General features: G+C 45.1%; 1 protein-coding gene across 1 annotated transcript in view; it reads right to left on the minus strand.

Annotated features, from left to right (window-relative positions):
- The window catches only part of LOC137534185 (high affinity immunoglobulin epsilon receptor subunit beta-like), a 67,786-nt gene that overhangs the window by 26,411 nt on the left and 26,341 nt on the right, over positions 1-15,034 (minus strand). Inside the window, exons 2-4 of the mRNA XM_068255581.1 lie at positions 13,005-13,182; positions 4,015-4,134; positions 3,022-3,078 (exon numbers count right to left, since the gene is read on the minus strand). Of these exons, the coding sequence (XP_068111682.1) occupies positions 3,022-3,078; positions 4,015-4,134; positions 13,005-13,160 (333 nt within the window). The 5' untranslated portion in view covers positions 13,161-13,182. The remainder of the gene's footprint in view (positions 1-3,021; positions 3,079-4,014; positions 4,135-13,004; positions 13,183-15,034) is intronic.

Genomic DNA, 15,034 nt, shown 5'->3' on the forward strand with positions numbered 1-15,034 from the left:
AGTTGGATAAACTGGTGGATTGGAATGATTAATACATCAGTCACCTTGAAGTTTTACTGCCTTGCTCAACATACTAATCAAAGCATGCTTTGCTAATAACAAAAGGACTGCTGAATAAGCTAAAATAGCATCATTACATTATCTGTTGGCAATAGAACTTTCCAGTGACCGGTCACTAATGTCTTCATGAGCGCTGATTGGATGGCTGTATGGGATGCAATGTGCAATAAGAACACCGCTTTGTTTTTATGGTTTCATAGGTTTTAGTCACTTTTGTCGTAATAAAAAAAGAGAATCAATATTGAGATAACACGTTATACCAATGTGCTTGTGTATATCTTACTTGAAGATGCTCCTGATGTTGTTTGTTGTTCAGGAGCAGCTTGACAAGAGTAATACAACATTTGCAGCCCATGTCCTGGATCTGTCTTTGTGTGGTGGCTTTTGATGCACTAACTCCAGCCTCAGTCCACTCCTTGTGAAAGTCCACAACGCTTTTGATTGGCCTCTTCCTGACAATTCTCTCTATGGTGCTTCTGCTTGTACACCTTTTTCTTCCATACTTTTCCCTTCCACATAACTTTCTATTATTGTGCTTTGATACAGCACTTTGGGGACATCCAACTTATTTTGCAATTACCTTTTGAGGCTTTCCCTCCTTATGGAGGGTGTCAATAATGGTTGTCTGCACAACGGTCAGGTCAGCCGTCTTTCCCATAATTGTGATTCCCACGGAACCAGACTAAGAGACCATTTAGAGGCTCAGGAGCCCTTTGCAGGTGTTTTGGATTAGTTAGATGATTAGCAGGGATGCTCATTCGGATTCTGCGGAATTGAAGTTTCCGCATTTCCGATAAGAATTTGGAAAATGCAAATTGAAATTCTGTAGAAATCTGATTTACCGCAACTCAGTAATTTTATCCCAGTCACAGAACTCAAAAGCATTGGACCAATCAGAGAATGCAGATTTTTTCTGAAAAATTTTAATTTTAGACCAGCCACAAGACTGCTTTTTCATTTTTCTGATTTTTCAGAATTTTTTGTCATTTTTTTTGCATTCTCAGATTAAAAAAAATGACTAATAAAACACTCCCCGGAAATCGGATAATTGGAAAAACGGAAAATCGGAAATTCGGATTTTCGCTGAAAAGAAAATAGGCATTCATGACCATCGCTACTGATTAGCGTCTGACACTCTGAGCCTAGAATAATGAACCTTTTCACAATATTGTCGTTTTCTGAGATTTTGATTCTGGGGTTTTTATAAGCTGCAAGGCATAATCAAAATGATAACAAATAAAGGCTTGAAATATCTCGCTTTGCATGTAATGAGTTTATTTAACGTATTAGTTTTACCTTTTAAGTTGAATTACTGAAATAAATGAACTTTTGCATGATATTCAAATTTTTTGAGCTTCACCTGTAGGCCTAGCTAATACAGTACTACACCCCACTCTATTTACCGTATATATGCCATGAACTACGTTTAAAATTAAGCTTTATAGATAAGAGATTTAACCAGGCTATTTACTAATAGATTTTTGGTAGATCAGGTATACGGTTGATATCCCTCTGATGTCTATTTATGTGGATTACCTCCATGTTGTCCATATTGGAGAGCATACATCGGATCAGTGTTCAATTCGTGCAATGGTCCAGTCTGCCTGACAGAGGCAGACTGTATCTTCAAGAGAAAACCACAAACGACAAGCACTGGAAGACCTCTCTTTTTTTGAGCTTTATTCACATGAATACTGAACAAAGGATTAGCCAACAACTCGTAGATGTAATTATGGCTCCAGTATATGGCTCTTGTTGCTGTGCAATGAGTGATCCCTGCTAGGAGGAGTATTGTCACATTGCCTCCAAGTTCAACGGACTGAGCTGTTTCGGACGCTGTGTAACCGTCCTTTGTCAAGTGGTGATGCTCGGTGTGACCGTCCTTTGTCAAGTGGTGATGCTCGGTGTGACCGTCCTTTGTCAAGTGGTGATGCTCGGTCACTTTAAGTAGTGAAAGCACCAGTTAAAAAAAACTACTACATTCTAACAAAGCCAGAACTTAAAAAAATCTTTTATATTTTATATCCAATATAAAGTATATATTTCTTCCTATTGTGTGCTAAAAAGAAAGGAATTGTAGAGCAAAGCTGGAACTCATTGTAAATTATAAAAAAAACATTGTGTCAGATACTACGTGTGCAAACAGCACATGTATAGGCACAAGCAGTTTTGTTGTTTTAGTTATGTTACTCTTTAATCAGAAATAAATTTATCGCTTATTATGACACCTAAGTGATATATACATTGGGCCTAATCCAATTCACTTGCTCTCCTAAGTTTTTTCCTAGGACATAATTTTTAATCTTAAGTTTAAAACAACTTTTGCACTTTGCAAGTGAAAAAATACTAAAAAACAATAGGTGAAAAAGTACTGTCATCATTATTTTGAGCATTTTCTTGCTTGCAGGTGGCTTAAAATGCATTTTATTTATAATTTGAAAATATCACCTAAGAGAAAACTTAGGAGAAAAAGTGAATTGGATCCGGCCTATTGTCTTCAGCTTTTACCCATTATTGTTTTTTAATAAAAGATATTTGGCTATTTATCCCAATTATCATAAAACTTAATGTGAACCTATACTGCAGAAAAAAAATAAAAATGAACCTCAATAGAAGGAAGTCTCTGGCTAATCCAGAGGCTTCCCAGATCATTCTGATGCCCATCGTTCCCACGCTGGGTCCCTCAATGAAGGTCATTAACTGTCCCTCAGAAAAACTCAAAAAAGAGGTGTGAATGGCCAATAAAAATGGTATGTGTGTTCCAGGCTTAATTCATGTAAATCAAATTAGCTGATGAGCTGGGGGCAGAAATGTACCTAATAGGACATAGATTATATATGTCTGCAGGGGAGGGCAAGATTTATGGACTGAACTTAGACTCATACATTTGTGTACTATATAAAGTATTGTATTATAGTTTTATTTGTATTACCGTTATACATCTAACACTGTCACTCTTACCATTTTCACTGTGTCCAGTTTATGAGCAATTAAAGAGGCAATTCCTGCGATTATCATCTACAAACAGAACAAAATTATTAGTATATCTCTGTCTATGTGGTAATAAAGGTCTCATAAAGAGAAACTGTTAATAGTGGAGTACTGCAAGGGTCAGAACTAGGTCCACTCCTTTTCAATTTAGTTATTATGACCTAGTGGATGGAATACAGAGTAATGGTGTTGTATTCACAGTGGATAAAGAAATTATGCAGAATAGAATTAGCAACATTTTATTCCCCCAGCGGGAACACACAGAACGCAGCAATATTACTGTTACTACCGGCAGCAGAGTCCTGCGAGTTATGCGATTAATGTGAAACGCTTGCGGTACTCAAGTAGCATGAGTGTTGCTTTGGTAACGTGCATGACTAACAATTGTTACCGTTAGACACCCACATTATCTTAGCAATGTTCGCACTACTCAAGTACCGCAGGCCGCGCTGATAGCGAAACTCACAGTACACGTTGCCAGTAGTAACGGTGACATTGCTGTGTGCTCTCTGCGTACAGCAATATTACTGCAGTTTTTTGACACCTCGGGGAGGCTGTATACACACTAGATTTTCAGCAGAGTCAATCTAGCATATGTATGGGGTTCACTAGAAATAATATAATAATAATAAACCTTAAAGTTGCAGAGCGCTTTTCTCCTGATGGACTCAAAGAGTTCAAGAGCTGCGGCCACTAAGGGCGCCCTGCAGTGTTAGGGAGTCTTGCCCAAGGACTCCTTACTAAATAGGTACTGACCCTAGCCAGGATTCAAACCCTGGCTAGGGTCCCATGTCAAAGGCAGGACCCTTACACTATTCAGCCACTGTGATCCACTTTAGAAATCAGGATTTTCAAGAAGGTTTAGTATAACTTTATAGAAAATGTTCCTTTTTTTATCAGTAGGCACGTGAAAGTATATGAATAATACTATATGAAAGTATATGCATAAGATTGTTAGCTTACCACCACTCCTCCCCATATGTACACTCCACTGCGGAGTGTCAGAGATATCGGTGTAGACTCTGCACAATGGAACAGAATCGCAATACACAACTGCAGAATTCCAATAAGTATCAGAACTGTCTGTAAAACAAAAGCAAACGAGGAAAAGTAATTAAAGAAAATTGTGGAAGTCACTGCTCTCTTAAGATTAGGCCAGAGGAGAACATGATGTGAATGGTCTTTGCTGCAATCAACAATCAAACACCCATTGTAGAGTTGTCACCCCCAGCATCTTAAAGCTGAATACAGAGAATTCTAGCATTAAAAAGAACCCGAGTGTCACAGACCGCTAGGCCGGTCTGCGGATGGGGTAAATCAATCAGCGTCAGAAATCCTCTCACACGGTCATTTGTTCATCACGAAGGGTAAACCGCGTTCGCAATTTGATGAACTGACTCGTGAAGGGAGCGTTCTGATACCAACCGATTCACCACACACATACAATTCAAAGATCTGCCACCAAGCAAGTTACACAGCCCGCTACTGTAATTTTACTAGGACTTCGAGAACGCTCTATTAACCCTTAGCAGTATGCAAGAATCTGGGTCAGATCGTTATGTCTGGGCCGGGTTCTCGCATACGGGTTATAAGTGTATACTTCTATTAACCCCCTTGGCGGTATGAAAAATACCGCCAGGGGGCAGCAAAACAGTTTTTAAAAAAAATAAAATTTTTAAATCATGTAGCGAGCCCAGGGCTCAGCGGCATCCCCCCGCCCGCTTCGATCGCCTTCGGCGATCTCCGATGAGGAAATCCCGTTCAAAGAACGGGATTTCCTGGAGGGCTTCCCCCGTCGCCATGGCGACGGGGCGGGATGACGTCAGCGACGTCGGGACGTCATTGGGAGACCTGATCCACCCCTTGGCGCTGCCTGGCACTGATAGGCCAGGCAGCGCAGGGGTCTGGGGGGGGGGGGGGGGCGCGCGCCGCACCGGATAGCGGCGATCGGGCGCGCGGCGGCGGCGATCGGGGTGCTGGCGCAGCTAGCAAAGTGCTAGCTGCGTCCAGCAAAAAAAAAATTATTAAAATCGGCCCAGCAGGGCCTGAGCGGCAACCTCCGGCGGCTTATCCCGTGTCACACACGGGGTTACCGCTAAGGAGGTTAAACACAGGGTAGCGACTTCAGGAGAATAGGTACGATTGTGTATGTTCACCAACAGGTCATAACCGCTAAACGATTTTTAAACGTTTAATAACAAAAATGCATTACATACAGTTATATACACCTATTAACACATAAACACAGAGCTTAAAAAATATAAAGGAATAAAATCAGAAAGTTCTTACTTAGTTAGCTGAGCAGTCCATTTGAAACATGAAGAAAAATAGTCCAGTTTAAAGGTAGGCATTCAGGTTAAGTCTTTGAACACTGCAGGCGCTGGCTCTCCTTAGCGCCTGCATAGACGTTCCCTAGTCGATGGAATTTGGAGAACTGAGGAGGAGTTCCTCGCAAACACTTTTTACTGACCTCAGTTTTGGGGCGGTCACTACCTGGAAAGTAGGTGTGTTTAAGGCAGGGTTACCTCCTGGCAGTCAGGTTGCCACCCACAGACTCGGAGCAAGGAATGTACCAATTATTAATAATTTGTGTAATTCCGCCCCAGATTGGCATATCGCCAATCCGAGACTATATTCCTAAACAGCTTGCGACCCTCTATTAAACGAGGCTATACACGCCTAGTCTGTCGCACTCGCTCTACGCAGGCCGCAAATGTGGTTTCTCTATTGATTCCTGATAGCCAGAAAATTATAAATCATGTGAGTGATAGAACTGATTTCTGGGTATCAGGAAATGTGTTTGTTGTCTTTCTGTGCCAAACCTATTTTGAATTATTAATACATTAAGGATTCCTTTGTTTGAGCCTCTGCGTTTGGAGGGAACTTTGAATTTCAACCAGTTTGAGCTGGCTTGGGGAACATGAGCTGGGTGACCAAATGGCTTCTCGGCAGGGGAGTTAGCCACTTGTTAAATTCTTTCCTGACCTGAACAGGATGTGGGGGAGGGGATTTTTGCTTTCAGTGGAAGAGAAAGGAAAGACATTTTTTGTACATTTACCCCGCACTGACAGTAATGGCTGGACCATACGAAAATCGTTCGCGATTTTGCGCACGACTTTCCGTAATGTTCGTCACATCTCCCCCCTACCAGTCGGACGCACAGAGTGGGTCTGCCAGACCCGCTCTACGCACCGCTTAGCTACTGAACGGGTTCTCGACTTCTTATCTGACTGCCCTTTAGACAACTCACAAGAAGCATAAGGCCTCATGGTCCGGTGTGTCCCAGTGTCCGCTTTGCGGACGGTGCGATGCACACCAACAGGCTTACCTCTAAAGGCCTGGCTGGGTTTGCGTAGCGCTTCCTGTAAGGGAGAGAGTCGTTGGCTGACATCCGGGTCACTTCCTGACTCTCGGGTATCAGCCTGCGAATCTGGAAGCAGCGTGGCATACCCCTGCTCTAACTGACTACACCATGGCACAACATTTTGGTCAGCACAACCTGGGTGGACATTAGAGAACATTTTAAAAACCGAATTAGCCTCCACCTGGGTGGCGAGGCTTGCCCCTTCTCCAGGAAGGCAAGAAGGTGGACCTCTGGGCAGTTTTGCACTGGGTTGCTTCTGCAAGGGTGAGACAGGGAAGGCACGGCCTGTCTCCACCAGCTGTTTGTTAACAGCAGGCAATGGTGGAGCACTCTGGTTGTCATAGCAGGAGGGGAGGTCTAGGCCCCCAGCTGCCTGCTCTGACACCTGGCCTGCTTCCACTGCCCTGCACGGATATGACCCAGGCAAAACAAGACTGTTACCTCTTAGATTAGAGACTGTCACATTTAAATATACATCATTTTTAGCACTGTGAGATTCAGCATGAAAGCTATTGGCAACATCTGGTACAACATTAACATCACAATTACGTTCATTTTTCACATCATGTACACAGGTATCTGGAACAACAGTGACAGGTTTAGAATCAGACAAACCGTGGTTAGACAGCTGTCCATTAGAAACAGGTACCGCTTCCTTGCCTCCTTCCCTAGGAGGGCTAGGTACCATTACCCTGGCTGCCTCCCTCTGTCCCACCCCAAGCTTGTACAGTACCTGAGTGGGTCCAGACTGGCAATCCGGGGTGTTGATCACAGGTTCATAAAAGGATCGTAGGGTGCCAAGATCGGTGCCCAACAGCACAGGCACTGGGATGTCATCTGTCACCCCCACAACTTTTGTCTGGCGTCCCCTTCCCCAATTGAGAACAACACGAGCTTTGGCGATGCGTGCGTGTGTGCCACCAACTCCCACAAGGGTGACACGCTCATTAGGCAGGAAATTCTCCCTGGCTACAAGATGAGAACGAACCAAGGTAAGCTCTGCACCTGTGTCGCGGAAACCAACAGCGATCTGGTCGTTAACTTCCACGACTTGATGATTTCCGGAAAGTCGAGGATTTGCTGCTCCCATGACGAGGTAGGCGTGTGCAGTAGAGGATGCGCTAGCCACTTCTGCGCTTGGCTCTGGAGACGGCCTCCTCACCTCGGGGCAGGCAGACTTGAGGTGTCCTCGCTGTCCACAGTGGTAACACTTCGGAACATATGTGGCATCAGGCGGATGAGTAGCAGGTGCAGCATCCGGCCTTTGTGGCTGTGGGACTCGATTCCCACGCTTAGCAGGGGGAGGAGAGCTGGGTTGCATAGGTCTCCCCCCTCTCCAGCTCTGGACTGGAGGTTTGCGGCTGTCCGGCACACGGGTGGCCACAAAAGTGTCTGCAAGTTCTGCGGCAGTTTTGGCGGAGTCCGGCTTCCGCTCCAAGACAAACTGCCGGACATCTGGAGTGCAGCAGTTCAGCAACTGCTCCTGTAGGATGAGGTCCTCCAGACCTTGGTGAGAGTCTTTTTTGAGGCCCCGCGACCACTGCCTGAACACGGTCAGCAGGCGACTCTCCAGGCCGGTGTAAGAGTCGGTGTGGCCTTTCTGCAGGGAGCGAAACTTTTTGCGATAGACCTCTGGGGTCAGCTGGTATTTGGCGATAATTGCAGCTTTTATCGCCTCATAGTCATTGTCTTTCTCAGCGGGTAAGTCCACAAACGCCTCAAGCGCTTTGTCCCGCAAGTTGGGTGTCAGATATCTCGCCCACTGCTCCTGGGGCAGATGATGCTGACGACAAGTCTTTTCAAAGGAGTGTAAATAAGTGTCCGGGTCGGTTCCCTTCTCCATTTCTGGGAATTTAAACTTTGGAGTCCCAAACGGGCCTGCTGTGGGCCGGGGTTCCGGAGCACTTTGGGAGGGATTTTGGCCTTGCCCTCACAGTTTGGCCATTTCAAGGTCGTGTTGGTGGGCGGATTCTCTCTCCGCCGCCTCTTTCTCAGCAAGCCACCGGCGCTCTGCACGGTCCGCTTCCCGTTCCGCTTGGTGCTCTGAGGCATCCATTTCCGCCTGGCGCTGGCGTTCTGCACGGTCAGCATTTTCTCTGACAATCTGCATGTACAGCTCAGGATTTGTCTCCAACAGCCTTTGTAATCCAGGTTGCATTCCAGCATCAGGAACACAGAACAGGTTGGCATGGGCGGGCTCCTGCCGGCCACCATGCTCCTCAGCAGTTACAGCGACCGGTTCAGACGCGGTCCCGTTTTCCTCTGGGTCTGGAAGTGGGTTGCTTTGCTCCAACCGCTCACTTCCCTCTGCCCCAGTTACAGCACCGTCTGAACCAGGAGTGTGCTCTCCCAGCATCTGCTCCGGCTGGGTATTCAGTCGCAACAAGTCCTCGATCAATTGCGATTTCTTTTTTCTATAAGTCACAATGCCTTTTTCCTCACACAAGTTTACTAGGTCTGCCACTGACATTTTCTTGTATCTTGCTGCAGCAATTTTTGCCAAATAAAAGATAGGATAGCAAAAGAGATTGGGGGGGAACTCTGTGCTACACGTTTAGTCTATATAAATGGTAATGCATCGGTTATCGACCACAGATTTTTTATCTGTTCTGGCAGGTTAATCAAATAACGTTGCCGTCGATGTTCTGAACATACACAAATCCCAATAAGCTGCCAAACAATGTCACAGACCGCTAGGCCGGTCTGCGGATGGGGTAAATCAATCAGCGTCAGAAATCCTCTCACACGGTCATTTGTTCATCACGAAGGATAACCCGCGTTCGCAATTTGATGAACTGACTCGTGAAGGGAGCGTTCTGATACCAACCGATTCACCACACACATACAATTCAAAGATCTGCCACCAAGCGAGTTACACAGCCCGCTACTGTAATTTTACTAGGACTTCGAGAACGCTCTATTAGCCCTTAGCAGTATGCAAGAATCTGGGTCAGATCGTTATGTCTGGGCCGGGTTCTCGCATACGGGTTATAAGTGTATACTTCTATTAAACACAGGGTAGCGACTTCAGGAGAATAGGTACGATTGTGTATGTTCACCAACAGGTCATAACCGCTAAACGATTTTTAAACGTTTAATAACAAAAATGCATTACATACAGTTATATACACCTATTAACACATAAACACAGAGCTTAAAAAATATAAAGGAATAAAATCAGAAAGTTCTTACTTAGTTAGCTGAGCAGTCCATTTGAAACATGAAGAAAAATAGTCCAGTTTAAAGGTAGGCATTCAGGTTAAGTCTTTGAACACTGCAGGCGCTGGCTCTCCTTAGCGCCTGCATAGACGTTCCCTAGTCGATGGAATTTGGAGAACTGAGGAGGAGTTCCTCGCAAACACTTTTTACTGACCTCAGTTTTGGGGCGGTCACTACCTGGAAAGTAGGTGTGTTTAAGGCAGGGTTACCTCCTGGCAGTCAGGTTGCCACCCACAGACTCGGAGCAAGGAATGTACCAATTATTAATAATTTGTGTAATTCCGCCCCAGATTGGCATATCGCCAATCCGAGACTATATTCCTAAGCAGCTTGCGACCCTCTATTAAACGAGGCTATACACGCCTAGTCTGTCGCACTCGCTCTACGCAGGCCGGATAATGTGGTTTCTCTATTGATTCCTGATAGCCAGAAAATTATAAATCATGTGAGTGATAGAACTGATTTCTGGGTATCAGGAAATGTGTTTGTTGTCTTTCTGTGCCAAACCTATTTTGAATTATTAATACATTAAGGATTCCTTTGTTTGAGCCTCTGCGTTTGGAGGGAACTTTGAATTTCAACCAGTTTGAGCTGGCTTGGGGAACATGAGCTGGGTGACCAAATGGCTTCTCGGCAGGGGAGTTAGCCACTTGTTAAATTCTTTCCTGACCTGAACAGGATGTGGGGGAGGGGATTTTTGCTTTCAGTGGAAGAGAAAGGAAAGACATTTTTTGTACATTTACCCCGCACTGACAGTAATGGCTGGACCATACGAAAATCGTTCACGATTTTGTGCACGACTTTCCGTAATGTTTGTCACACCGAGGTGGGATTTAATTATGTTAGTGGGGCACAGAGGCTGATTGTGCACACTAACACCAGCCTCTGTTGCCCCATGGTGTGCCTCCAGGACCCCCCTGCGCGCCGCTATCCCCTCCGCAGTGCTAGCGACACACAGCTTGTCGCCAGCACAATGTTTACCTATGCCCGTCTGTTAGCGCCGCTCCCCCGCCTCCTCTGCATTGGCGCTACCTGCCCGTGTTCCTTCCCTCCAATCAGCGGGAGGGAAGGGACGCGGACGGGTAGCGCTGAAGCGGGGTAGCGGCGCTAACAGACAGGCATAGGTAAACATTGTGCTGGCGACACGCTGTGTGTCGCTAGCACTCCGGAGGGGATAGCGGCGCACAGGGGGGTCCTGGAGGCACACCATGGGGCAACAGAGGCTGGTGGTAGTGTGCACAATCAGCCTCTGTGCCCCACTAACATAATTAAATCCCACCTCGGGTTCTCTTTAAGCTCATAGTTAGCAGACTCCACTGCTCAAGTCAATAAACTCGTGGTTGTTTGCTTTTTAGCAGTGTTCATGTGTTTGCCTGTTTTGTTTTTTCCTTAAAGGACTTACGAGGCCAAGTACAGTAAAAAAAAAAAAAAAAAAAGTTAACTACCTGGATCAGCTTGTAAGGCACGGAGGACGCCGTCCGTGCCCTCCGTGCCGTTCCGCCTGGTTCCGCCACCGAACAGCCCCCCGAACGGTCCCCGTTCTGGCTCCCCAGCCTGTACCAAGATGGCCGCCGGAGCTGGCCGCGGCTGCGCAGTCCGCATAGCCGTGAGTACGGCTGCGCAGCTCTAAGGACAACCCCCCGATCACGTAACAGTAGCGTGGATCAGGGGGTTGGCCTTAAGAGCTGCACAGCCGCACTCGCGGCTATGCGGACTGCGCAGCCACGGCCAGCTCCGGCGGCCATCTTGGTACAGGCTGGGGAGCCAGAACGGGGACCGTTCGGGGGGCTGTTCGGCGGCGGGAACCAGGTGGAACGGCACGGAGGGCGCGGACGGCGTCCTCCGTGCCTTACAAGCTGATCCAGGTAGCTATCTTTTTTTTTTTTTTTTTCTACTGTACCTGGCCTCGTAAGTCCTTTAAAGAACCATTATCGTGAAAAGTGTAAAATTGAAAATAAATGTAAATACAAACAAATAAGAAGTACATTTCTCCCAAAGTAAAATGAGCAATAAATAACTTTTCTCCTATGTTGCTGTCACTCACAGTAGGTAGTAGAAATCTGACATTACTGACAGGTTTTGGACCAGCTCATTTCCTCATGGGGGATTCTCAGCATGGCCTTTATTCTTTATAAAGACACTCCCTGAAAAGGATTTTTTCAAATATGCTAGCCAGCCTCCCTGTTTGATGCACAGTTTTTTTGGCAGTTGGATGGAGCAACTGCCATTTATTAATTGCTTTTGAAAATAAAGAAAACACTGAGTTTGAAGCTATATTTCTGCTTTCTATCACTCTGAACAGATTCCAGTCACAGTCACAGTATTAGAGCCAATGAAGATTGTTTCTGTATGCTGGATGTGCTGGGCACAGTCCTCCAAAGTAATGCCCACAATGAGAACTGTTCTCTGTAAATGTAATTTTCTTCATATGAAACATGAAAAGATGAAAAAGCCTTTGCAATTTGCTAGTAATTACTGGAAATGTATGTGGCATTTAGAATTTTAGTTAACTTTGATAGTTGTCTTTTAATGGATCAATGCACAAATCCAGCTGCTCTCTGGCCCATATGCAATTACATTTTTCACCTGAGTTTTCTGGTGAGATGAAGGTGATATTTTCGCAGCTTGTAAACACAAGTTGAAAAATTACCTCCTAGGAGAAAACTCGGGAGAAAAAGTTAATTGCATATGGGCCTCTGTGTCTTCAATGCAGAGCTGGGACAAGGTCCTCCAGCACCCAAGGCTGAGACACCAAAGTGCGCCCCTCCATCCCTGCCACCCCAGCCATCACACATTTATTGCTGTTAGACTAAGAAGTGCCACAGGGCCCACAACCTCCCCAACACCTTAATATCTATTTATCTGGCTTGCAGTCACTGCTATGTATCCCCTTTTCTTATTTCTTTCTGATTCAAACACAATTAGGGATGACAGCTGAATGAATTGTGCGCCCCCTCCTACACTGCACCCTGAGGCTGGAGCCTATCCAGCCTATGCCTCGGCCCAGCCCTGCTTCAATGTAAATAGTACACCTGTAGCAACTGCCCTCTGTTCTACAGCTGCTGGCTTCTTTGATCAAAAGCTTCTACTGATTTCCCAGCCACTAGGGGTCATCATTTTTTAGATGACCAGAGAAGCTATCCACCTTCTGAAATGAACGTCTAACAGCCACAGCCACAAGCTTGTACCCAAAGCTTTGAGCTGTGGGCATGAGAGAATGGAAGATTATAAGTGCTTCAAAAAAGATGAGCATTAGTCTCTATAGATTTATTGCTGAGACATCCTACAGTAGGAATAGCTAGCTACTTGAATTTACAGTGTTGGTACTAAAATAAATCCACATTCCCATCTAAAAAAATCCATAACTCACACTGAGAGCCTTGACAGGTGTCTTCTTGAAGTACTTGCTAGTTGGAGAACTCAATTTTACAGCTGCCCGAGAGATCTCCGAGTCTTCAGTACCTGCTCCTTGGACAACCTGTGCAGTTATGCGCAGGCCACCACTCTGGGCTATAGTTACAGACATCTTCTGAGATGGATCACGTTTCCTGTACACAAGAGCAGAATTTTTGGTAAGAAACAGGAAAGGTGTGTGCATATTCTTTATACCTCAAAACCATAAAGAGTTTATAAAGTGTATGTGGTCTCTTCAACAATTTGTGTAGATTGCCAGATAGGAAGCAAGATCACAGTGTAAGGGCCCTTTTCCACCAGCGCGTTTGCGCTGGCTGAATCGCAAAACCGCAAACCGCTAGCGATTTTAGAATCGCTACGGTTTGCTTTTTAACATAGGAATCGCGGTAGGTCATTTCCACTACCGCGATTCGCTTTTGTCGGGAACGCGAACGCGCGGCGGAGCGATAATTGCCGCGATTTTGCTATGCAGTGCATAGCATAGCAAAATCGCGGCCGCAAACGTCGGGGGAATCGCCGGTTTTGCGATTCAGCAATCGCTAGCGTTCAGCATGAACGCTAGCGATTGCAGGTGGAAAAGGGCCCTTACAGATGAGAACAATGAAAAGGGGTATGGTTACTGTTAAAAAAAAAAAAAAAGTACACAGGGGACATGGTTACTGTTAGCAAACAAGGCAGGGGGCCTAATTTTTGATAAAGAGGGAGATGCAGGGGCATCACTTGTTACTAAAGGGGAATACAGAGGCCTTGTCTTTTTTATTAAAGGAGGACACAGGGTTGTACTTTTTATTAAAGGGAGGTGCACTTGTTATAATGGGGGAAGTTGTAAGGGCCACATTTTAATGTAGTGGAAATGATGATAGCTGCATCTATATAGGTTGGTAATGGTTTCTACATTTTATATTTGGTGGTTGATGATTGTTGCAATTGTTATTTGGGGAGGCAAATGATAGCTTAATTTACTACTCGGGGAGCTAATGATTATGATTACTGTACTGTGTGTGTGTCAGTGTGTGTGTGTCTGTGTGTGTGTCAGTGTGTGTGTGTCACTGTGTGTGTGTGTGTGTGTGTGTGTGCGTGCGTGCGTGCGTGCTTCGTTTTTACAATAATTATGTATAAATGATTTAGTCAGTGTTTGCCCGTTGTAAAAGCTTTTAAATCCCTGATTTACATTCTGACTTTTATTACATGGTGACATTTTTACTGTTGGCAGGTGATGTAGCTGCTGCTTGCTATTAAATAGCTGTAAACAGCTATTTCCCACAATGCAACAGGGTTTACAGACAGGAAACTGCCAAGAGTACGTACTCAGAATTTCTTTGTGGGAGGGGTTTCACCACAATATCAGCCATACAGCGCCCCCTGATGGTCTGTTTGTGAAAAGGAATAGATTTCTTATGTAAAAGGGGGTATCAGCTATTGATTGGGATAAAGTTCAATTCTTGGTCGGACTTTCTATTTAAGTAGCTTTCAATGAAAGATGAAAAAAAATGAAAGCGATAAGGACTATTCTGGTAGAAAAAACACTGGTGAACAAGAGAGGGTACGCATGAACGCACCCGAGCAGTATGGAGCCGCTCGTCTTTGGAAGCCCCCAGGCTATCAAAGCCTCCCATGGTGACAGACTGAAACGGGGGTGACGGTGCTGGAACGAGGGGACCAAAAGAGGAACGGGAAGGCTCTGTAGGACACACAGCCTTCCCTTTCCAGAGGTGAGTATCTGTTTTTTGTTGTTTTTTTTTTTCACTTCAGACTTGCTTTAATGGTTAATTTGTAAAAATCCAAAGAATATACACTGAAAAAAACATCACAAGGAGATATATACATTTTTTTGCTAATACGAATAAGTGTCATTAAAATGCATTAATTACAACTGGACATCAAATGAATGTTTGCAAACCCCTAAAGTGCTGTGAGGTATTTACTACACATAGGATAAGAACCCATTATTTCCCATATGTCTAGGGTGCAGCCTAACCTGAAGTG

Source organism: Hyperolius riggenbachi, chromosome 10, assembly GCF_040937935.1.
Source record: "Hyperolius riggenbachi isolate aHypRig1 chromosome 10, aHypRig1.pri, whole genome shotgun sequence".
Taxonomy (NCBI): Eukaryota; Metazoa; Chordata; class Amphibia; order Anura; family Hyperoliidae; genus Hyperolius; species Hyperolius riggenbachi.